Source organism: Cygnus olor, chromosome 5, assembly GCF_009769625.2.
Source record: "Cygnus olor isolate bCygOlo1 chromosome 5, bCygOlo1.pri.v2, whole genome shotgun sequence".
Taxonomy (NCBI): Eukaryota; Metazoa; Chordata; class Aves; order Anseriformes; family Anatidae; genus Cygnus; species Cygnus olor.
Window position 1 is genome coordinate 50,083,706 of NC_049173.1, and position 25,727 is coordinate 50,109,432.

Here is a 25,727-nt window from a genome sequence, read left to right on the forward strand (position 1 = left end):
GTATTGACCTCCTCTGCTCCTCTAATATTATGAGTGCTTCATGTCATTATTCACCTCCTCAGTTGTTCCTACCTTCTAAGATAAACAGCATGATATATTTGAGACTTTTAAGGTTAGGCTAGAAAGCAACGAAACTTCCTCAGATTGAAGAAGTCAGTTATAAACATTATCCATAGCTTGAAACTTGTGGAACAGATTCTTAAGCATCTGTCTTCTGCCTTTGGATTTCCCTATTAAATAGGAAGTTTACTGGGTGATCTTGACAGTGCAAGTATTATGATCTTCACTAAGTGGACCCTAACACAGGGCTTGTCATACAGCTTGATGCACAAGCTGTATTACCTCAATCTTTTAAAAGCACAGATTTTATTTACATCTATATTCTAGCCTGCATGGAGATGTATAAAAATAACAAAGCACTGTAGCTTATGTACACATCCCACTTGATTTCATGTTTGCAAACACAAGAGATAATATTTTGTCTTGAAGGAGAGCCAAATGTTTTATGAAAGGTGGGACTTCACCATAAACAAAGCATTTGGATACAGTGTTCCAGTTCAGTGCCTTATACAAGATCATCAGAGAGATGAGCCTGAATTTTGTTCATTTTCTGTGCTTACTTCCCCATACAACGCACATATCTGTAAAAGTTTAGGTCAGGGTCATCACCTATACCTAGCACAGAGCTGGTACCTGTGCTAAAAGGTGCCCTGAGATGTTACTAAAATGGGATAGAAGACACTTTAAAAGATGAATCTATTTGAACAGGAAATAAAGAGCCCCTCTTCAGCAACAAAAGTGAACATCCATTACATCAGCCTAGAAACTAGGCACCATCACAAAAAGGCTGAGGTAACCCAGGACAACATCTCTTTTACACAGAAAAGGACTCCAAAAATCAATTAGCAGTTTGCTTTTTAATTAAATGGAGATTTATACAAACAAACATCAGAACACTTTGGGGAAATATAGGCACCAATTGCCATAGAAAGGTTTCCTACACCACAGACAAAGGCCATCAATTCTTTACTTTCCCAGTCTGTTTTCTTCTGCAGGGAAAGCAAAGCTCAAAGTCTAATAAACCCAAACATGAATTATCTGATCTCCTTTATTCTTTTCAGACAGAAGGAGGAAATTACTTGCTGCTAAAGATGTACAGACAGTCGTTTTGCAAATGGTGCTATGAAGCTGATCAGAAGGGAATGTGTTGTAGCATAATTGCCCTATTTCAAAGCATTATCCTGTAATAACAGTCTGCAGCATGGCTGTGCTTCATTGAAAGGGAGAGAGTAAAGGGAGAGAGTGCTACATCTAGCATGCACCTCAGTGCATGCACATTCCAGAGGGAAGTACCCTCCTTGTCTGCTAATGCTGGAAGGCAGCCCATTAACCAGCTTGAGCCTTTTAGATCCTAATTTCAGGGCAGGGAGATAGCACTTGCTTCATTGGTTGCAGCTATTTGCTATTTCCAATTATGACCCTTGTGATTAAACCAAGCTCTGAGCCCTTAAATCCTTTTCCAAAATACAGACCAATTTTTGTTCGACAACAGTATGAAAACACTTTCTGGCACCAGGCCAAAGGAATGTTTAAGAGTTAGCTTTTCAAAAGCTATCTTCTTAATTCAAAAAAGAAATATTCTTAATTTTGTTTGGTTAAAACATAAACCATGTTATACAAAACAAGGCTGCAACTTAGGAAAGCTACAGGTGTAGAATACTTCCCTTCCTGGTTGCTGGAATTCACGTCCTTGGGTATTCATTTGTTTGCAACAGCGGAAAGTTGGTCCCGGATCCTTCCTAGACCTTCTAACATAGTGTCCAGTGTTTCTTTACTCAGTTCCACAGTCAGTGCAGAAACAACAGGACTATTTCCACATAAGGCAGCATCTTCCTGAATCTGAAAACAGGAATGGAGTTAGGTGTATGAAAAATCCACTGATGTCTTTTCCAGCGCCACTAGGAAAGTCGGTGCTTAATGGACAGATTAAGAAAAAACTTGGCATCCAGCTCCATCCTGAAGCCCAGAACCCATCTCCTTGCTGTGTGCCTTTACCAGTGAAGTGCACTCCCTTTAACAGAGTGCCAGTAAGCACACAGAGCCGTGAATGTGGGGGAATTCTGAAGAGACTCATGGCAGGAAGCCGCATCCCTATCAGAAGCATCTTAGCAGATACCCCACACAACACGTAATCACATCCCACACACAGATTGTTCCTCCTCCTCTGAAGCCTACCCATCCCATTTTTACTGGTTTGGGGGAATCAAGAGTTCTGTAGAATATGAGCAGTAAGCTTGGCTATAGTCCCCGAATGACAGATGTGGACAGTGATGGAAATTATTAGTAATCAGAAGACATCTCCCATAGTCAGCTAAACATACTGCTGAGTGACTTAGAACTAAAAGCCAATGGCTTCTCTGTAATTTATCTTTCTTTCCATAGAGAACAATGATGACTAGGCAGAAGTATGCTGCTTTCTCTCATCATCATGCAAAGAAATCTCTCCTTCAGCACAAGAAGATGGCTTTCATCTTAGAGATCATTCCCAGGTTCTGTTGTATGTCAAAATCATCTCTGAGAAAGCCTGTTAATTGTTCAGGGCCTCTCTGCTCCCACCCTTCAGGCAGTAAGCAATCACCAGATGCCAAACTATTTTGTGCTGCCACTGGTAAATCAGGTGTTAGACACAGTTATTTTGGTCCTGTACAGGTACTGACATTACCTTTAACTGCAGCAGGCACGTAGGGACTGCCATTCTGTTGATTGTGTCTGACGATGTCTTGATGTCCACCCTCCAGTCCATGTCAACCAGCCGAGGCAAGGAGACTAAGGGATTAAAATACAGGGATCAATTAGGCGTGGCAGCACATGACGCCTCCAAAACCCATGACTGTCACCATAAACACGCCTCTCCACTAACAGAATCCTGCTGGCCCTGTGAAAAATGTACGGTTTTAGTGCTACTACCTGGCTTCACGTTATTTTTATGTTGTAATAAGCCAGTCAACAAGGCCTCCACATGACACTTGAATAACAAACAGGATTCTCCATCATCACAAGCAAGGATGCTAAAATGCAAGACAAGCACAGCTAAATTCAAAGCAGCTAAGAGAAGGGGAGCAATAAGATATCTTCACCTCTTCATACCCTGCCTGCAAGATTCAGTGTTTAAGCATGAGTTACTCTGGGACCTACTACACTCTGTTCTGTAACTGGCAAGAAAGTACATAGGAATCCTAAAAAACAAGCAATACAGAACTGGGAAACCAGAATTTTCACACATCCTGCCCACTTGTTAAAAATACTGAAGATGTAATTTCAGTTTTATCCCAGTTAGATCTCGCATAAGAGAAGTCATTCAGGAGTCTGATGCAGTACTGACATCCATAGTTCTGGGGCTGGAAATTCCATCAGCCTTCCAATGGGAAGGAACAGGTCCAACTTGGTTGCCCTGCCAAGAAACTTGTGCAGCTATCCCTTGCTGAGAAGAGATGGGGATAGTCACTTGTGATGGCATGTACTGAACGGAGTACTGCACATTGCACTGTGGACCCTTGTCATTTCCACTTTGGAGCTGTTGCATTTAAAAGACACAGAACACCTCTCGCATCTTTTTCAACTCAATTTTCTGGTAAAAGCTGAGCTACGCTTCTTGTGTTCAGAAGTGCAGCATCCAATTTCCTGCAAAAACCAGTAAATTCTCACTAGAACAAAGTCTACACTAGGGACATGGGAACAATGACAAACCCTCTCAGTTTGAAAACCGCATTTGCAGCTAGCAGGCTTAACTACTTTGTCAGAACTATGTCAGAACAAATGAGAACCAGGCACACAAGGAAACATTGTTCCTGTGTAGCTCAGGCTTTTGAAATGAGTCTGAAAGAAAGGTAGGACCAACCCCATAAAAGATCTGTATAGAGATGATAGTTTAAGAATAAACTCAGTTTAAAATCTCAGCTGTGGCGCTTGGTAAGTTTGAGCATATTTGCAAAGCCTTGGCAAATAACTGCTGGCAATCAGGTTTGATATCTATTTAAGGGTATCAGAGGTGGATGAAGAAGCAAAGACTAAACCTGCACTGAGTGCTGCAGAAAGAACTGTCCCAACAGGCAACTACAGCCTGTCTGGATTCTGCATGCCATAAGGTGCCTAGTTTCCTCCCCAGGGGCTGATCCCATCTGATCACTAGCTTTCCTTCTGATTCCTGGTGCTCAGAGGAATTTCTCTTTATCTGGGGAAAGGTTCCTCCTCCCCTCAGAACTCCAGGGGGCACTGCAGAATTGGCTGCCTTGCTCTTGTATTTGGAAGGAATTCCAGTTTACCATCCATCAGGGCCAGCACTTGGCAGTATTTGCAACAACATAAAATGCATCTGTTTAGTCTTGTATGTTAATTTGCAAAGATTGATTGCTGGCAGCTTGGAGGGACAGGAAACCATCCACATTTTTAGATTAACACAGAAAAATCAGTTGGAATGTCAGTTCTTTAAAACACTGCCTTGGCCCCTGTGTAATATGTGTTGGATATTTCATGAATATAACATTAAAATAATCCATCATTTCTTAAAAAAAATCAATCTCATTACAACAGGGCTAAATATTCATCTAATAAATATAAAAACATGCATCTCAGAGCAAAGCTCCAAGAGCCATACACCTAGCCTTGCTCCTTTGTGAAGGCCTAGCTAGTGTGTCACTGGCATATCATGCTTGTTCTCATTTCCTCTAAGGCATGATAGTGTTAAGGATACAGGAAAAAGCACTGCGTGTCTTGGTAACGCCAGAACAATGTTTAGACTAAGCAACTGCTGTATTTACTGTGTTAGCATTATGCAACAGCTTCCTCCCCCTCCCTATTTTTCTACCATTTATGCTATTAAGACTTTTGAGGGACAGTGGTTTTCCGGGTCTTGCTGTACTGTTTACTTCTTGGACATTATCTTCTCTGCAGGCTAAGAGAAAGGCCAAGAGGATCTATGCAGACCTCAGAGTATTCTTATTATGAATCAGCTCTCATTTCTAAGTGCTACAGCTGAAAAGAAAACCTCTTAAGGGAAAAAACAAACCAGTATAGCTGTGTGGAACACTTAACTAGAATGTAACTCACTGGCTGATGCTACTGATAACATTTGCACTGCTTAACTACATCACGCTTTAGAAAGGTGAGGAAAAAGCAAGTTATGAGTATGTGCCACATCTGGAGAGATGCGCGGAAGAGAAAGAATGCACAGAAGTGACTAAATGCGCACAGATAAGGCATTCCCCAATATGTACGTATGCTTTGCAGCTCATAGTTGTTAACTATGGACATCATTTAAAGACCTGAATGGGGAGGTCAGAGTGCTTCATATTCAGAAGTTTGGCAAATAGTTGCCATGTCCACACTGCATTCTGCAATGTAGCAACAGATTGAGCATTAAATGAAATTGCTTGAGTACTGGAAACAATTTAGCACAGTAGCACAGAACTGAATACAAACTTACTGGCCTCTCCTAAGCTCTATGATGCTCCAAGCATACAGCTTCATCTAAGGCAAACAGCAGTATCTTTTGTGCTACACTGCACTGAAACATGCTGCTATGCTCTATTCTAAACTCCAAGCTCTCTCAAATGATCTCAGGAGCATTAATTACATCCGGATGTGAGATACTACTTACTCTGACTTGCTTGTGCCTCATTCCTCCAAGCAGAGCTGTGAAAAGAAGAGAAAAAATGGTATCAGCAACACTTTAAAAAAATAAAAAATAAAGGTAGCGAAAGCATTCAGGGTGGTTTGTCTCTGATAGGAACGCTCCTGTAACCAGGGCTCCAGCAGTCAGCAGAACCCCCAGATCTGCAGGGCTGCTCTCCAGCCTCCCGTCCCCAATTCCGTACACATAGCCAGGGTTGCCCTGTCCCTTTTTGTTAAGGCAGAAGTGGTTTTACGTTATGTGAATTAGGTCCACACCCATTCCAAAAGCCTTGGGAAAGCCCTCCGTGCACACTGCAGCATTGTTTGCCATTCCATGCAGGTGATGTACTTCGTTCAACTCAGCTCATCCCGGGCGGTGTGATTAAGCCTGCAGCATACACAAGACTGCCAGAACCAAAACTGAATGCTGCCAACTACCCACGTACCAAACCACACAAACACACTTTAACTTTCCAACCAAAAGCAGATGGCAGGTGGGTAACACTCACATATTCTCCAAGATTATCTTAGTTAAAAGGTTTTTCAGGTTTTGGTGGAAGTTTTCTGGAAAGAGAGCGAGGATATCTTCTGCTCTTGTCAAGCCGCGGTACACGACGTGCCTGGTGAGGCTGTGCAAGGCGGACACCAGCTGTAGGAAAGGAAGATGGGAAAAGGACTCCGCAGGGCTGAAAAGCATCGCGTACAGCACAGGACAGGACTCAGTGCCCACACAAGAGGATATCTGCGAGGATATCTGTGCAGCCAGGCCACTGCACACCCCAGGACAGCGACAGCTTTAGCAGGTAGGGAGCCCCACTGCTCTCCCATCCCACGAGGAGCCCCCTGCCCCTCACGCACGCCCCCTCCGCATCCCTTTACCGCCGGACCCCGGGCGGAGGATCGCCTTCACCGAGCACGTCTCGTTAGGGGCTCCTACCTGCGCGGCCTCCTCGGGGCTGGCGGCGATGGCGGGGCAGGCGCGCTGCGCCAGCGGGCCGAGGCCGGCGGGCGGGCTGGAGAAGCACTCCTGGCACAGCTGCCGCACGGCCTCCTTCGACGGCGCCTGCCGGGGAGCAAAGCGGGACGCGCTCAGCCGCGGCCCGGCAGGAAGCAGCCCCCGCCGCCGGGCTGGGCGCCGCCTCCCCCGGCGGCAGCAGCAGCGCGGCGGCCCCGCGGCCCGCTCACCTTCAGCAGGCTCTGCAGGGCGGCGAACTCCCCCTCACGCAGCGCCGCCATCTTGGCGCCCTCAGCGGGGGCGGGCCCCGCGCCTCCCCTCCCGCCCCGCGCCTCCCCTCCCGCCCCGCCGCCATCTTGTTGGGGCGGTGCGGGGCGATAGGGCCGGGCACGCCGGGCGCTGTAGTCCTGCCGCCGGGGCCAGGCGGAGTAACAAGTTCAGGGGCTGTGCTTTTCCTCGGGTTCCTTGCGTGCTTTGACACACACAGGCTAAAAGTGAAAGCTGTGAAATATTTAAGCCTCAGCTCCACATCCGTAAAACAAGCTGCTGCGACAATTATTGGAGCTGAAATGCAGGATAATGTTTTGCACCAAATTGGTGTGCATCCTGTGTAAAATTTTACAGACCCACGCAACTACAGTACCCTTTTTGAAATACCTGAAGTGATACTTTTTTTCACCATTCAGTGCAATGAAGAGTGAAACCAGACACAGAGCTTAAGCCATGTGTAGCGGCTTAGACTCCCTTGCCACAAGGGTAAGGGGGATACCGAGAGGTGCCAGCAAGCTTCACGCCCATCTCCTTGGCTGACTGCAGGCCACTTGCACTCTGAACTCATGGTGTCTGCTCCATGCTGAGAGAGGAAATGACTTGGGACAGCAGTGGGAGGATGGTATTGTGGAGGCCCAGAGCTCGCCTGTGGCGTGCTGCCGTGCAGCTCCAAGGAGCAAGAGCTTGCGCTGAGGGGACCGGTCTCCATTCTTTGAGTGCCTGCAAGCATTTGGCCAAAGTCTGCTCTGGAGCATGTGCAAGGTAGGATGTGTACCATGTGAATGGTGCATGAGTTGGGCTTGAGATCAGAGCCTCAGGTACCTGACAGTGCAGTCATGACCTGTGTCAACAGTGAGATCGCTGGGGTAAGAGTAAGCCCTAAATACTCTGCTTCTCCCTCTCTGATTTAATCAGTTTTTTACTGTCAGTGCAAATCCCTTTGTTGGATGCAGAGTTTAGCAGTAAACACTCTATTTTCAGCCAGTGGGAACTGGAGGCAAAAGATTTATCATGGCATTGCTGCAATGATAGGGACCATTACCTTAGTAAACTGTGTACGTTTTACGCTTTGTAAAAGATATTCAAATAAATCCTCTTTCTGAGAGAGATATTGTCTCTTTTTTGTCTTGTATAATTCACAGCACATCTGGTACCAGGATATCTGTGTAATCTATGGGCTTTCTCATCACCTTTTCTGTCAAAACATCTTCATTTTCATTTGCATTGTTCTCCCGTAGGCAGAATAATACATGGTAAGAAATGCTAATAGGATGTCATTTGCATTGGGCTCCACAGGTTTGGCAAAGAAAAGGGATGCCTCTCACAGAGGAACTTATTTTACTTTCTCATGCTGGGAAACCTTCAAGGGCAGAAGAATCCAAAGGGAGAGTATTTTATTTTCTATCATTTTTCATGAGGAACAGGAAATGAGTCTCAGGGGGAACAATTTTGGGGGTATGAGTTTACCATCTGTAGCCTCTTCAAATTACTTAGTATGATTGACCAGTTCAGAGAGCTGCAATATACTTGTGCTGCTTTCTTTAGCACTGTGTTACCAATAAGTTTAACCCAGTGCAGGCAGTACATTATGGAAGGCTGAAGGTCTGCCATATGGAGTCTTCTTGATGGAGATGCCTTCCTGGGAGAACCGATGCGCTGCTGAATTTAGGTGGTAGGACTAAGTGGGCAGTGAGTCTTGTGGATGCCATTTGCTTATCCAGGTGATAGAACTATATAGCTCCTTACTCTGATCAGAAAAGGAAAACTAGCTACACAGGATCGGATTACAGGAACTGTGACATTGTCTATTCCTTCCCAAGAGGAAGAACCTGAAAGATTTGATGATGGTCTCTCTTCCACTGGTGCCACAGCTATCATTTCCCACCTACACAAATACAGCAGTATCTGCAAGCTACATATTAGAACAGACCAGAAGGTGAAGGGAAGGAGCTCCTAGTTTTTGTTTGCAAAATTAAAGGTTTGCAAAGTAAGTGATCTAAACAATTGCATCGCAAAGGAAAAAAATGTAGCAGTGGTTAGAGGTCAGGATTTAAGAGCCAGGAAACTGGAATCGTGTCTTTCTGATTCTGCTTCAGCTTTCACATGAAGCTGGGTAGCTTCATTTTTGTCACCTGAATGACAGGAAGGTAATGTAACTTCTGTGTTACGTAAAGCCCTGCATTAACAAATGCGGGCATTTATTAACATCAGCAGTGAATTTAGAGGTTGTGAAAGCATAAACTGAATGAAAGTGGTATAAAAAGGCAGCACTATGTTACAATCTCTGGGCAAATAAGCCTAAAGGGAAACAGGAGAACTGAATACAGGATATCACTTAATATTGTAATTGTATCAATGATCTCTTAAATTCTTCCTGCTTGTTTTGTTTACAAACCCATAAAACTAGCATTTTCTACAATCAGAGGTAAGCAGAATTTTTCTAACTGTTGAAGCTTCTGAAATGCCATCTCCAGCTGAGGAAGACAGTCACTAAGTTTTGGCAGGGCTCTTCTAAAGCAATCACTTTAAAACACTTACATGAAAGTCAGATTGATTTTAATGCCTAGTTAAGGACTTAATTGTACAGAATAACTTTGTCAGACAAATAGGTGGAGGGCTGCAAAGGGCGGCTGGGGGCGGGGAGCAGAGGGAGTAGATAACTATTATTGCTGTGAAGAAGTATGTGGCAAGGGAGAACATTTACCTGTAAGCCACGTATTCAGAACAAAGATATTGCCTGCCAGTAAACACTGCTGGCATCATGTTGGATTTGTTCTCCAGTCCACCTCCTATTGTTGTCATTTCCTCACTGTGGGAACCTTCTAATTATGAGGAAATAATGACAGGTTTGATTTAATATCAAAATCAAAGTGCTCCTTGTGTAGCACATGGGTGGTCAGAAGCCAACAGAAGTGCTTAGTAAACATGCTTTATCTGAGGATGAGTAAATTTTTGTTTCGGTTTGGTTTGGTTTTGTCACCATTTTTCCTTCCTTTGCTACTGTCTGTAGCTGTCCGCAAGGACCAGACCTCCAAAGTCAGATTTCCTGAAGCAGTAGAGGGTGAAGAGTGAGGTTGCATCATGTGAGAAAAGCTGGTCCTGTGATCAGTGTGCTTATCACGAAGTTTTTGAGAAACACCAGCTCAGTTATCTGCTCTGCCAGAGGCAATTCTCTCTGAGTTTGAAAAAAAAATCAGTTAAAGCAATGAGACAGATTGGATGACCTTCCTAGGTCTTCTCACAGCCCTTTTTTTCCATGATTTCATGTCTGCATCACCCAGTGGGACCCAGCTGGGAGCTCTGAGGCTGCCGGTGCTGTAGCACAGCACTCTGTGCAGGAATTGGCTTGGATCTCAGGCTTCTGTTTGTCCAGTCACTGAGTCTGAAAACTAAGCTCTGCTTCTGTGTAGGGCAAATTCACTTGTGCCTAGGCCTGGGTGATACAGCTGTAGTGCTGACTGATTTGGAGCTCTTTTGGTTGAGCCAGCCAGTGTACCTACAAATTGTCCTCCTTCAAATAGTGCAGATATATCCATATAAAAAAATATGCAGGCAACAACAGTTCAGGGGACTGGATAATCAAGCAGCTTGTGAGCCTCTTAAGACACTGGTGATAACTTTCTGAATTCAACATCTCCCAAATGTGGGGATGTGGGTGTATGGGTATACATACTTGTTACTTGCTGCTAGTGTAACCTCTATTCCCAGCCGTGTTAAAAAGAAAAAAGAAAAAAAAAAAGCAACAACAAACAAAAACATGTCAGAACTGGTAATTCATATGGGGAGAGAGGATTGGTGACCTTTTTGGCTGGGAATGACTTGAATGAGAAGGGAGGTGAGGTGGGAAAGGATGAATTTGGAAGGGTAGGTGGGAGGTTTCTGGTGGGAATTGGAGACCTCCTGGGGCTTGGAGTAGGAGAATAGTTATTCATTTGCCTTTTTACTTAAAATAGCAAATTATCTTTGTTTTCTGTATCTACTGTTACCTGGCTAGCAGGCTCCATGGTCATGAGAGTCTTTGTGTCCTCACAAATTCATGTAGTTGTAAGAGCAACATGGGTAATTACATGGGGCAAGAAACAGCCATGGGGAATTGCCTTGTTATCAGAAGCATATGCAGCTCTCTCCACTGGTCTCTGAGGTATTTAAATATCTCTGAGGTAATTAAATATTCCTACCTGGAAAATACTGGGAGGGAAGTTGCCTGTCTGCCCTTTGTCTTTTTTTTTTTTTTTTTTTTTTTTTTTTGATAGAGAGAAACTGCTGACCTGTTTTTTACAGAAAGAGAGAGAAAGGAGGGGGAGCTAACGGGAAGAACTGGGTATATCTCACATATGAAGCACTGCAAGAACTATGTGTATTTCACATCCAAAGTATTTCTCTTCTACAGAAGTCAACTATGGTGACAGAATAAATTCCATGAAACCGCAAGACAAAATCAAGAGATGGAAAACTGAATGGAAGAATTTCAGTAAGTTAGTGTAAAACATGCTTTGTATTTTTAGACATAGCTATATAACTCCAATGACAGATAAACATTTTGCAAAAATGTCATCTTTGTTATAGTCCATCAACTAGAGCAAGCACCCAAAATAAATGTATCTGAGAGGGAATGTGTTGGGAGGAAAAAGTCAGTCTTGCTGTTCCTAACAAGGTAAAAAATAGACATAATAAAGCAAGCAAATAACTTGACAAAACCCATTTCTGCCAGCTTTTTTTTCTTCTCTTTCTTTTCTTTTTTTTTTTTCTTTCCCTTAAGATGTAAAAAAGGAAAGGAATAAATTTAGCTTCCTTACAATTTTTGGTTTTAGAACTTTAACCTTTTACACTCCAGGAAAAGATGCTGACAGTTCTAGCTCACTTTGGCTGTTCAAGGCTCCGTCAGAGAGAAATCCTTGGGATAATAAGGTTCTGATGGGAAGAACCGTTAGGCTTTTCCCTGCAGTTGTAGCCTATATTCGCATGGAGCAGAACAATGGTTTCTTCTTTGTGGGCTTTCTGCTGCAAGGCAGGGCTGTGCTGTGTAACCGCACCCTGCTGGGTGTGTGCAATTTCTCTGCTGCAAGGAAAAGTGAAGCTGTTCTCCTGCCTTGCCTAAGAAGAGCTCCATAGTAGGTGATTCTGGATTACACAGCAAGTGAGATAAAGTGTGAGAGACATCTTTTCCTTAGTTACTTCTGCATTATTTGTGTTTTTAACAGTGTTTCTTTAGCAACAAATGAGCAAATAATAGGAAAGAAATTTTCACAGAGCATGCATGCATACTTGGGCTTACTAGTACTAGCTGCCTGCTTGTCATCATATTCTCCAAACAGGACTTTCCTGAAATGTCTCCAACTTTCTAAAGTCCCATTTATACCATCTTACGTTTTGATGGACATGTTAGCCTTTCCATTGCAGGGCTATGACAGAAGTTTCTTTTACAGTTGTTGTTACTGGGAATCATGCTTAGATGTTTTACTGGTAGGGCAAATTTCCCCCTAGATGTCTGGCTACATCTATACTAGTAAACTAAACAGTGACAAAGAACATTCCTGAGGCCATTACTGTTAAATTTCTCGTGCTGTTCTTGGCATTGTTTCCCCTCATACTGACTGTCACTCTCCCAAGCAGCTCCAGGGTATGGGTCAGGAGTTAGCACGGACTAGGAAGTAACCCCAGTGAGCAGTATGCATATGGCCACCCAGCCAAAGAGGCTGAGAGCCACACTGATGGAAACTGTCCCATGTCAGTTGGTGTCTGCAACAGAAACCACTCCAGAGCATGTTTAATTTACTAGCAGTAGGATTAATTTACTAGCACAAATCGAATTTTCACATACTTATCTTCACTTCTTTTGCTCCAGTTGCAATGAGCTTTCCAGAAGACTTGATCTCTGTTTAGTCCACCTAACCCACTACATGAATATCAGTCAACAGAAGCTACAACAGTCCTCCTAAGCTCTTGTGCCTAAGGGCAGAGAGAGACTGCAACACGTAAGCGGGCATGAAAGGTTAAAATCCAGGACTTTAATCCTCAGATTATGAAACCCATGTTATTTTAGTCACGTTGGCAGAGCCCTGTAGGGGAGCCCAACAGTGCAGTGTGAGGCATTTTTTCTACCCATGGGTTATCAGCCTGCAGGCTGACTACATGGATTAAAAATAAAATAAAATAAAATAAAATAAAAATGGTCTCGTATCAAAAAAAAAAAAAAAAAGAAAGAAAAAGAAAAAGAGAAAAAGAAAAAGGGGGCTTTGCTTGTACCTTTTTCTTTTACTTACATTCATGTCACAAGCTAAGAAGCTGGTACAACATCAACAGCATCCTAATACCCATAAGAAAAATCATATTCTTAGTGATAAAATTGCTTATCCTTTTCTAAATTGGAAGAGAGAGGTCTTAGCTTTTAAATTAATGCAGCAGAGGCATGGCATCATGTATATGTCAGTTGAACTGGAGGTAGACTACATGGTGACCAAGAGAAAATCTCTGTTCCCCAGCCAGATGGCAAATAAGTCCTGCAGAATTTCAAGGCACAGGATTTTAGGATGGCCACCTATCTGCCTGTCAGCAGTTACCAGCTCACAGAAGAGTCATCAGGAGAAATGCCTGTTTGTGCGGCATCCACTGCAGTGCAGGCTGACACAGCTTCAGGACACCTTTGTCACCAGCAAAAGGACTTGAGGGAATGGCCTGGAACTGTGACAGGGGAGGCACAGGGTGGGTGTTAGGAAAAAGTTCTTCACTGAGAGGGTGGTCGGGCACTGGACAGACTCCCCAAGAAAGCTGTAACAGCACCAAGCCTGCTGGAGTTCAAGAAGCATTTGGACAATGCTCTCAGACACATGGTCTGATTTTTGGGTGGTCCTGTGTAGAGCAAGGAGTTGGACTCAATGATTCTTGTGTGTCTCTTCCAACTTGGGATGTTCGGTGATTCTGAAGCTGGATAGGAGATATTGCATGGGGGTATCTGAGCATTAGGCATACCTTCCCTGCTGGCAAGGCTTCTGCAGTAATAGCTGTTTCCTATAGAGGGTGAGAGGTTTGGAGTTATAATTTCTCAGGACACTACAGCAAGATTTGTTACAGCTTGCTTGCCAAAGTCCTTAGATTTCTCCTAGGTAAGTGACACACAAAACTAATTGTATCTACTTCTGTGATACATTTTGAGATTTAAAGATAGAAAACAACAGGCAAGTACTAAGTATGGGTGTCTTTTTGAAACAAAGCAGTTAAAAATATTGAAAAGTTATGCAAATAAGGCTACTTGACAGCAACCTTTGAATGTACATTGATTTAAAAACCTTTGCAGGCACAAAACCAAGGATCTTGTATTTAGCATTTTGACACATACTTCTTCAATTCAGAGACATTGATTGGTCTGCATGATTCAGGAAAAAATCTGTTTTGATCACTGCACCTGACAGATAATCCTTGCCTTAAGGACTTGTCTATGTTAGACTCTTTTCCTCTTGAAATTTCCACTATTTATTTCTGTTGGTGAATCCAGATTTTGTGAGCGTAAGAGTAGGGTAGAACCATTGGAGGCACATTGTTGGCATTAGCAGCGTTGGCCTGACTCTGCATGGCTTTGTGCCCTGTGCATTGTCAGAGTCTGTCATTTGTTCCAGTGGCTAAAAGAGGTCCAAGTAGTGTAGAACCGAGATCTTTCCTGGTCGCACTGATGTGGCATTTGGCTCCAGCTCTGCACACTAGATAGCTGTCATCCTAGCAGGTTTTGAATGTTCTTATGAATTTTTTAGGGATGGACTAAAACCACATGGTTATTACTCAGGTTTGTACTCCTCAGAGTCAATTCTCAATCATCTTTTTCAGATGACAGTATTCCTTCTTCCCTGGCCTCTCTGCTGAAGCAGCTAGTGCCTTCCCAGTTTCAATTGCTGATACTTGAGACTCTTCAGATGGGACTGCTAATTAGAGGATGAGACCACTGCTGACAGATGTGATCTGTAAAGCTCTGTGCTAACAGATACTCTCCATGTGCTGTGTAAGTGTGTGGACACTTGTCTGTATTAAAACTGGAAACTGAGCAGCTTAACACTGTTGTGAAGAAGCCACTGCATGTTAGTCGTTCATCTAAGGTATTTTCTCCCCCCTGCTGCAATACAGTCCCTATGAAATTTGACAGACAGGTTAGACTGTGTCAGTTCTTGAGATTTATGAATGTGTTCAAACAGCAAAGTATCATAAGAGCTAAAGGAAGCTGAACATTTTGCAGCAGAAAGCATTTGGCCAAGCATAATACCAAGCCTTTACGACTTTCTTTATCCAAGATCTCATCCAGACTTAACAACTATCCATTAATGCTCACAAAACTCCTGGGAGAAAATTTCATGCAACGTATCTTACAGCAGTGGAGCTTCATTTGCTTTTTTAAAGCTAATTAAAGCATTCTTTGAAACATTTTCCCCGAGGTGTTTGCAACCCCGACAGTGTAGCAGAGTCAGAACTGGCGAGACAGAAGGAGCAAACCACCAGGGACAAAAGTGAGACATTTAATCTCTCTTGTAAAAACAAAGAAGCAAACAAACCACAGAGCTGGCAAAGGATAAATACAAAGTTTAAAATTCATGGAAGGGGACATTTCTCTTCTTTTAAATGTATTAGCCTGTTGATGTCGCTCAGCATGACTTGGCTGTGCTGAGGTTGGGTGGTGAAGCAAAAGCCAACACCAGTATGGGCTCCCAGCCTCCCCCGTTAATGTGGCCACTGCCCCACCCTGCCAGTCACAGTATGGTGGAGAAGGCAGAAGGGGAAAGGCTCAAACCTGTCAAAGTTCATTGGTTAGCTGCAGCTGCCAGCAGCTGCCAGAAAGGGCTCCTTCAAGGCTGATATGTAAAACAGCAAAACTCAAACGTGCTTTTCAGTTGCATGGTTTCTTTCTTCCAACAGAGGCACTTACCTTCAGCAGGCAAGTGGTTAGTAGGTCCTGTCACTGGAAAACATTACTAGCAGGAGAGTAGTTTCTGTGTAGACAGTCCCAGCCACTCTGGGGACCTCTAGCCAGTTTAGGCTTCAAAACTGAGTGAAACATCAAGGACTGACTCTGAGAATGCAGCGATGCCAGTATCAACAAACAGACTGTAGAAATATTTCATCAGTTTAAAATTCTGTATTCATTACAAAGTCTTGCTACAGCACAGCCCTTTGGAGTCAGCTGCAGGCACAAACCAAGGTTATGATAATACAACCTGTAATCTCTGCTTAACCATTTTTATTCTGCTCGAGTTTCTTGCTTTCCTTCCACTTTTCCAGTCTAAACCCCACTTGATGACTGTCTTCTGCATTGCCTGCCTTAACCACTGGATGCCAGGGGGCCTCCCAGCAGGGAGCCTCTCATGCACCGACTCATCCTCCTGTGATGGGAATGCTGCCTGCAGGTAAGCAAAGGCATGTGAATACACCAGTGCAGTGTAAGCAAGATGTAGGGCGTAGAGAGCACAGAACTACTCGTTTTTGTAATGTGAATCGCTTGTAAATTTGCAGGGCACTGTACAAAATGCTCCAAGGAAGAGGCCAGTGTTCAACCACTTCATCTAGATGTGGTTGTGCTCAGCTTGTGCTTGTGATAAACGCAGGCTGTTAGGTGCACTGTGGGCAGTGGCAGAGAGAGCTGGCCTCACACACTTATAAGCTTCAAGAAATTGGCTGGTCTTGTGGCTTAGACTGCCTGCAGAGTTGTGAGGTAATGACAGCCGTAAAGTTGTGATCTTGGCTGCAACAAGAACCCCATCAGCTCATTTTGTATCAGAACAGGTGACAGAAGAGTCACCATTACTTTAAATTGCATCTTGGTAAGGAAAAGGATTCATATCCCATTATTAAGGAGTCAGTCAGGCCCCTTTGGTTGCAATTCCTGCCTTTTATTGATTTCAAATTGCAATTACAAAGGGCTTATTTTTGTCTAATGAGTTGGAATTGTCTTTTTGTTCTGTGTTAATATACCAGCTAGTTCAAAGAAGTCCAAGTTTAAGCAATAAGAAATAATAATCAAGAAACACATAAAACCTCAATTTATTTCAATAATACCTTCATCACACATATGAAACAACAGCAACAAAAAAGAAAACAATCAAAAAGAAGTTTCTTTCTCTAATTGTTTTGGGTGGCCTAAAACCCAGACAAGATGAGGTACACCCCATACACTCAGAAAAATCTCTGTAGAAATGCCTCAAAACAGAAGTACTGTAGAAGTACTGTAAATACTAAGAAACCAGAATATAAATGATATCCTTCTTTCTTCTGCTCTACCTCATCACAGCCACATTCTTAAATTGTCAAGGCATCATAAATGTCAAGATAAATGCTGTAAAAATGTCCTTCCCTCTGTTATTAACATCACCATGGACTATTAAAATTAAAGGGCACTTTAAAACATAATTGATTTTTCATTATTTATCTGCTATTGCTTAGGTGTGGGTAGTGAATCCCCAGAGGGGGTGTTTCATATATACTAGATATATCAGATATTTCACCTTTGACCTTTTAGAAATAGCACAAATGTAGTTGTGTTTGTGCACCTACAGTTTCAGGACATGAGCCAGCCTCTAGCAGATGAGACTACAAAAAGAAGCTTCCTGTAGGCAATCTATTTGTTATTGTCTTCTGCTAATTTTTATACATTTTTCTAAAATATCTATTAGTGACCATGGTGTCACTAGCGCTGTGATGAATGCTGTGGATTACTGTCCACTCAGTCATGGAAACTCCTAGCTCAAGTCATCCTGGGGCAAGAGCTGACCTTGAGCTTCTTGAACCTGCCATGGCTGGCCAGTTGTGTCTACAGCCTTTGGGTTTATGCCTGTTTGCACATATACGCTGGGAATAAGGGCTGAATAAGGACCGTGGCAGTATGAAACAAAATGGTTTTAGTGTAGTCAAAAGAAGAAATAATTCCATTTCCTTACTTGGTACTTACCATAAATTAAGAGCACGTTGTTTGCTGTGATAGCTCTATAATTTTGTGCTTATATTTCTGTTCACCTCAGAACAGCAGAAATTATCTAATTACTTTAAGACTTCAGATTATGTTAATGCGAAACATTATGCCACAAACAAATTGAATTCAGCTAGCTCTCTGCTGGCCTCTTACCAATAGGATAAGAAATACAAAATAGTACAAAATAATTATCTTTCTTTCAAGGAAAGCTCTTCGAGTGGGTCATGTGAGGTACATGGAAAGAGTCTTCATCCCCAGCCCACAACATGTACTAAACAGTAAATGAAGCATGTTTAAAAGAAATTAGTGCCAACTTTCACCAGAAGAAATACCTGTTACCATTGTGTATGCATTCGTTGTACCTCACAGTCCTCATTGCCAAAAATGTGGTTTAGATGGAAACATAATGAGCTACATTTGAAAGCACGGGAGCCCTGAAACTTGCATTTCTTTTGCCAGCATTATGCCTGCATTGGGACTGTTTTAGTCAAAAACAGGCTGGGGTTTTTGGCGAGCATTCTGCAACAGGAAACACCAAGCAGAACAGCCAACAGACAGCTAAAATACCAGCACAAGTGCCCCCAGGGCCAGCAGGGCGTGAGCTCTGCCCTGGAGAGCACAGTGTGGTGGAGGAGAGCTTCTGTGTGTGAGCTGCCCATGGCAATGCAACACAGGGCTGCTGTACCACACCTTGGGTAGCTGAGGCAGAAATAACCCTGTTGACTTTTACTGGGTCATGGAGAAACCTGGTAGCAGACAGAAAAATAATATTTGATTTTTTTTTTCCTGGCCCCACAGGGACTACACTTTTACTAAGCAAACACAAAGCTAGATTTGCCCCAAATGTAAAGTATTTCATTTCACTTCAGTCTCTGACAGCTTTTGATGTCCATTTTGCTATTCCTCTGCAGGAACCAGTACAAGTTCTCTCCTGCTTAAGAAAAGGAGCAGACTGGGAACAACCAGGTACACTAAGATACACCTAAGTGTATTGTCTGAACTGGGGGACGCTGGCTCTACAATGGCTACAGGCACTGAGTAATGAGAATGATTAGTGCTGTTGGAGCTGAAAACAAATAACACCGTTTCCCACATCTTCTTTCATGATGCTTCAGGCAGCGCTGTCCCGGGTTGCACAGCAGGGCCAGGGCCATGCCCAGCCGCTCTGCCTCTCCAAGGACGGAAGGATGTGCCAGGTGGGTGCCAACTCCCCAGGGGGATGCAGGATGGCAGCTGTGGCACTGCAAGGGTGTGAAGTGCAAACCAAGGCATGGGGTGGCAGGAGGGGGCCATCGGTGGTGTCACTTTCCCACTCTGTGTGAGGTTGAGCAGGGCAGCTTTGTCGGAGGGCAGGGCTGCAGCAAAGCGGGTGCCGGGGCCGAGGGGCATGCCACCGTGCTGGCCAAGGGGAGAGAGCAAGCTGGTGGAGATGGGAGCTGTCATTGATGGCTTATTTTTTGAAAGCATAAATTTTTTGCTTTGTTTACTAAGTCCCCATTGGTTCTCATTGATTTAATGTTATGTAATTGTTTATTTATTTATTTTTATTCAGAATGTGTTATGGATATGGCCATTTGTGGTGTTTTCCTCTCAGTATAAGGTCCATGCAGAATGGAGCTTGCAAAAAACCCCATTCTGTTAGGGCATGCTATCTGTAGTCCTGACACCTCAGATAGGTAGTTTGATGTGATAGCCTGGATCTTTTGCCATGCCAAGCAGAGCACCTAAGTATTAGTGTGCTTGTTGTTTTGTTTCCTGTGAAATGGTACATCCGGCAAACAATCTGACTTCATTCCTTTTCCCCACAATGACAGCATTGTGCACTTGAATGAAGCCACAAGTCAGCATCAACAATGGGATTCATGCCTCGTGGTACCAGAGATTGCATTGAAGGGGTACTGATGAGTGTCACAGCCTTAAGAATGGTGCAGCTGAACCTAGAATTTTGTTGTTGCTGTTATTGTTTTTTGTTAATCCTTTTTTTTTTAATGCCTGTTGTTTAAACCAAACTCCCCAATATTTCTCTGTAAAAACCATCTGCTTCTTACAAGGTTATAAAATTACCTTAGCTGAAGGGTAAACCCAGTGCCTGTGAGTCTAGCATCATCTCTCGGAAGTCATTCCTTGGCTTATAGCTACTGGTGTTGCCCTGTCACCAGGTACTTGGTTGCTTTTACCAAGGCCATGTATCATCACTGTGAAAGATTGTATTGGCAGAGCACCCACTGCCTGAGAGCAGGAGTTCAGAGAAGACAGCTGCAGACACGGCTTCATTGGTAGAGTGTTTCTCTGGTTTTGTGTCAGCTCAGGAAGAGGATTTATTCATGCAACAGAAAGGCTGGACATTGGTAGCTGACATCTATAGTTTCAGTGTGTCTGTTTAGAAGCCTGTGATTACACCAGGCAATATAAATATAGCGGAGCAAACCAGGTCTTAAAAGACTCTCCAGTTTTGCCTGTAACTCTTCACGCCAGTGCTACATGGGAGCACTACTGCCTGAATCCTCATGTTGTCACGATACTTTGCCAATATAGAGTGATGTAATGTTATGCAACTTCATTATACAGTAGCACAAATACCATGGAGCTGTAGCAATGCTTCCAAGAAAAATTCCTTCCACCAGGAAACATAACGCTTAAATCAACACAAGCCCAGGTTTTTGGTATTAAGTCAACTTAGTGACACCAGCTATTCTGAATCAGCGTGTCTGGAAGTGATGCAGAGTGAATTCTCATATCCTCAGATACAAACCATTACAGTTTAGACAAGTACAGTTACTTAGTCCTTCAGGAGATGCGTCCAGAGGCACGAGCTTATAACCAATCTGAAAACAGCAGAACTAAGTATGTGTCAGTCATTTATGCCTTTTCTCTGCATTGTGGTTGTAATTTGTAGAGAATTAAGGTAAATGTGGGACAGAATATCAGAAACCCCGTTGCAGCAGTCCTGCCAGAACTACTTATGATTTGTCCTCATTAGTGTGAGAGATCTCATGTCTCCTGGTTATCTCCATTTCCTGTTTTTTTGTTTTGCTTCTCGGGCTGATTTTGAAGTGCATGGAACAGATTATGTTGCAGTGAAACTAAACTGGAACGTGTTCTCAAGAAGTGCACTTAATGTACTCTGACCTCAATAGGTACTCAGCCCAGGAGACCCAGATGAAGATGGTTTGAATTAAAAAAACCTTTAATAAGTATAGTGTGGATTTCAGATCCTCAGCATCAACTCTAGCTCTGCAGATTCTTGGTCTACTGAACTTTACAATGCAGATGTAACCTCATCTGATTTTCAACAGGAGGTGTGAGAGCCTGCAGCTGGCCTCTGAAAATCAGGCTTCTAATTTTTGTTCGTCCTGCCCATATACGAAATGGACTGAGTGAAATTTTTATTCCTCCATTTAGTCATCAGTGAGGTAGTGTGTACACTGCAAATGCCATGTCATTGCTGTAAATGTAGAGGACATTGATTCTGATAACAGCGAGGAAAAGGTGTCATAATAACACTTTTTATTTTATAGCCCCAGAAAAGTTTTGCAACATATATAACTGGTAAACACTTGCAGTTGTTGCAGCCACTTCTGGAGTGGAACATGTCAGCACCCAAAATTACACTATACTTGTAGGAAGAGAGGGGAAAAAAACAATTGCATAAGAAATCCTACCTCCTACGTAAAATCAGCATATTGCAACCCAAATTGGATTTCGTCTAGCATTGGCCTCTGCTTTTATAGTAAGAGTCAGTGTGAATTTTTGAGTAGTCAGGATCCTCCCTGCTACATTTAATTGGGAAATATAGTGTGGAAATTAGCTAACTCAGTAAATTGAAGCAGGGGACAGAACTAGAAAAAAAAAAGTGCAGTAAGCAAAAATCCTTGATATTTTTCCTGTCTGCCTTTCTAAAAACAAAGAAATCATTTGAGATACCGGTTAATGTAAGGACTTATGTTAATAGGTAAATATTAACCAGTATGTGAAGAAAGTGGGATATTAATTAGTTATTAAATATATTATTAAATATGCTGCATTTTCAGCTGTTCATTCTTTTTTTTTTTTCTTTTTTTTTTTCTTCTTATTAAGCAGAAGGAAACAGGAAGCATAACTCTTTTGGTATCACCACTGTTTTGAGTTTGATTCAACTAGGAAAGAAAAGTCTGGAGTAAAAAAAAAAAATTTTATAAAATTAAAAGCCCTCTTTCCTTCCTGGAACAGGAAATATAAAAATAGAAATAGTCTACTTCCAAATCCTATGAAAAGAGGTGAAAATATCTCTTTTTTTGCCAAAAGGATTCTACCTTAGTTCTGACAAGGCAAGTATAGTGACCTAATCAGTTTCAGCTATAAATAATGCTTATTTGCTTTTCTTTTTTTTAAAGTGACATAGCAAACACTAAAGCACACAGAGATCCTAACTATCTTGATTTTCAAGATTGCTGTCACATGCTCTAAGACAGTGTCTATCAGCCTGTGAACCCTGGACCACCATCCCTCCATAAGATATTTCAGTACAGTCAGTGGAATGCTTGCTGACTTCCACCTACTGAAAGCCAGTTTGCATTATCAGTACTCCAGTTAAAGCATCTACAACTACAACATGTAAATTTTTTTTCTAAAATAATAGCATTTTATTAAATAGATGTCAAACACATTATTTATTAATCTCCTGATTGCTAAATACCATCAGTATAGAAAATGTTACAGAGATTTCCTGTCCCCCCCTTGTTATATTTTTCCAGAAAATTAGTTGGGCTGTTAATTACAAACGGTTGAGAACTGCTTTTGTTATGCTCCAGGCTTGGGCTCCGGTATTGATTCTGAGTTAGAAACTTCCTGTCCCAACTCTCTCTGTTCTCGTGGCCAGCTTACGTAAAGCCATAGCTTGAAAAATGGATGCCTTAGAATTTCAGATGTCCAAGAGAAGCTTCATTTTCAGAACCAGACAGATTTCTAATCCAAATAGGTATGCCCCAAATACTGCACAGTTCAAAACCCAAGCATCTTGAGCCTCAAATTCTAAAATTCTCCTTCCCTTGGAGTCATGAGATTCCCCATGTTTGTAAAACCATTCCTATTTCTCAAGATAAAGGAGCAGGAGAGGATTTTTGAATTTTTTAGGTCTGGTACATGTCTTGACTAAAGAAGCAGTCAGGTTTATGGGGGCTTGAGGAAAAGATGAACCTCTCCCAAATGCTAAGGCCAACTCTCCTCTCATCTAGTGCAGGAACATTTCTTCCAGAATACCTTCTTGGTTGCATTCAGCAGCATGCATTCATCTCTTGCAAATACAGTCTACATGATTAGCTGGAACTGAGTCACCCCCAGACTAGGGCACAGGATACAGGAGGATTTTATTACAAGTTAGGTTTCCTGGAGGGAAGTCCAGTTAAAGAGGAGGCTCACATTCTCCCCAGTCTATTGTTCAGTCAGACTCGGACCCTGGCCTTTTCTGTTTATTTATCCAAACAGCCCACCGCCTTGCATAGCGTTCTGTATGTGTACAGTAAACACTGGAAGCTCACTGTAGTGGTAATAACATGTTGCAGCTATAAGCATCCACATCTTCCTAGGGTCAGCTGCTAATCTGGGCTCCTTCTGCCCTCTCTTCCCTGTTGCCAGGCTCACGCAAGAAGGTACGTGCATACAGCCTGTATCCTGTGCGCACAGACTTTCTTTCCCCTGAGCACTGCTGCCTACTGGAACTTTCCTCAAATGAAAAAAATACCTTTCTGTCAGCAAAATATCTCTTACAGCGGTAAGGGAGGTGACGGAAGAATTCATTGCTCAAGCTTCTGTATTTATTGGAGAATTTTGGGGGTTAATTTTATGATTTGTATGTATAAAGAAGGGGACAATATGGAATTGGATTATGGTCAGTTAGAATCAACTTCACCGTCTTTGCAGTTCAGGCTGTGACTACATATTTGGCGACAACATTGCTTATCTCATCTTAACCCAGTTATTTCCTTTTGCCTCCTCCCAGAATCAGGTGCCATCATTGTGCCATGGAATTTCCTCAGCAAGACATCTGCCCTTCACAGACTTGGACAATACAGACGTGGAAATAAATTCAAATATGTCTGCAATTGTAAAGAAGGAGTGAATGAAGAGCAAAGAACATCCCTTGCTAGCTTTAGTTTGGCTAACACAGGTAAAAATAGTGATGGAGATCCTTTCTGGCCATTAATATGCTACATTGCCAAGTAACTAAACACAAGGTACCTGGGGTCCTGGATAGCCTGCCTGACCTGAGATTTATGCAGTCAGACAGGTTGCCAATTTTCAGTTGCTTGTAATGACAGCAAAATTAGACTAACCAAGAATCTCTGTCATTGGTAGAACTACTCATTTATAAACAGGTTGATCATTCGTGGTGAAAGTCGATCTGTCTGATGACACGTAACTGCATACCTTTCACTTTTGCCTTTCACTTCAAAAATCCTGTGTAGGCCTGAACATCACCTCTTTCTCACAGAGCAACCCCATGCACTAGATAAAGCCTGACACAGTATCTCTTCACTAGGCATGTTCCCAGGTGCAGGTGAACATCAGTCTGTTGCCCTTTACATATGTGCTGTACTTGACAGACATAGTGACCTGTGATGTAATGTAGCGCTAGCCCAGGCATTGCATTACTGATGTCTCATTAAAGGTATTTTTTCCACAGTTCACGACTGTGCCTTTCCTTAGCTGTGACCTCAGCAGATGCACTTTGTGTCGCAGAAAGAGGATGTGAGAGAGGACACGTGCTCAGGGCATAGTACACTTGGCACTGGTGAGTGATAATCCAGAGTAAATTACAGTCTAATTGAACTGGTTTTGCCATTTGGATTTCACACATTTCAGCAAGGTGTGCAAATGGTGGGGAAGGGAGGCCATTTTATTTGCTGTATTTTTTTGGTTGCAAAGCCTGAGTGTTGGCCTTATGTCTGTTCTAGTGAATTGCCACTGCACATACACACACACACACAAACTTGGATTTCCTTTATGAATAGCTGAAATTCCAGTCTTGCCTGGCACAAGGGTAAGTTTCACATAAAGAACAGCCTCTGTGGAGAGTTTTTCAAAATAAATCAAAAACCTGAGAGACTGAGAAAAATTCTGAGAATTGGAGATGTGACAAACCGCATTGCCCAGCTTCTTATTGGCACAGTTAGGATACGACTCTCATCTACGCAAATGTACAGTCCTAGACAAATTCCACAGCTGGTACTCAAACACCCAAGTAAGCTCTCTGCAGGAGAGCATGTCTGTACACACAGCCATTTGGCCACCGTACAGTACTGCTCATATGCAGTACGAATACATGCATATGGGCTTCTCTAGTTCAATACATTCATCCTTGCAATCACAAGCTGGGTTCCACACAGGCCCTGCTAGCTTACAGAGTTCTCATACGCAGAAGATTGATGCACAGTCTGCACCTTCATTTAAGTGAAGTAACTCTTTTGTCATGTTATATCCTTTCTCCCCTACACATACTACCCATCTCAGCTACACTGGTATAGTTTATAGCTTTTTGCTACAAAAGAGCTATCTCATAACAATAGATAATTTGGGATCAGAGGTGTCTGATAACATGGAGGAATATTCCTTGGAGCTGTCCTTCACTTGACCATTCCTATAGTTTTCACAAGCCATGTGTATTCTGGGTATTTGCATCTTACTCCGTGTATTCAAATGCAGTCTGTCATTCAAATCCCTCCCTTTGTGCACCAAGCCTTCTCAGCCTCTCTGCTTTAAACTTACAATATAGCCTCACTCATCACTTCTATGCCACTCTAGAGTATCTATATACATAGAGTTTAACTGGTCAAGAAAAGGGGGTATAGTTGCAGAGTTACAACACACTAACTCTGATAGTCCCTTTCTCTTTGAGTCGCTAAGGGTTTTCTT

General features: G+C 42.7%; 2 protein-coding genes across 3 annotated transcripts in view; one reads left to right on the plus strand and one right to left on the minus strand.

The window, feature by feature from the left end:
- PRR5L (proline rich 5 like) overlaps nucleotides 1-25,727 on the plus strand; it is a 102,689-nt gene that overhangs the window by 19,101 nt on the left and 57,861 nt on the right. Inside the window, exons 4-8 of one of the 2 annotated variants that reach the window (XM_040557258.1) lie at nucleotides 11,286-11,366; nucleotides 16,154-16,278; nucleotides 18,749-19,033; nucleotides 23,815-23,982; nucleotides 24,499-24,606. The gene's annotated coding sequence lies outside the window, so the exon portion shown is untranslated. The remainder of the gene's footprint in view (nucleotides 1-11,285; nucleotides 11,367-16,153; nucleotides 16,279-18,748; nucleotides 19,034-23,814; nucleotides 23,983-24,498; nucleotides 24,607-25,727) is intronic. The other variant, XM_040557257.1, reaches the window with a different exon arrangement.
- COMMD9 (COMM domain containing 9) lies at nucleotides 902-7,002 on the minus strand. Its single transcript, XM_040557259.1, has 6 exons — nucleotides 6,856-7,002; nucleotides 6,608-6,733; nucleotides 6,180-6,319; nucleotides 5,657-5,691; nucleotides 2,723-2,826; nucleotides 902-1,899 (listed from the first exon to the last, which is right to left on the minus strand). Exons 1-6 carry the CDS (start codon nucleotides 6,904-6,906, stop codon nucleotides 1,759-1,761), a joined length of 597 nt encoding a protein of 198 aa, XP_040413193.1. The 5' UTR covers nucleotides 6,907-7,002; the 3' UTR covers nucleotides 902-1,758.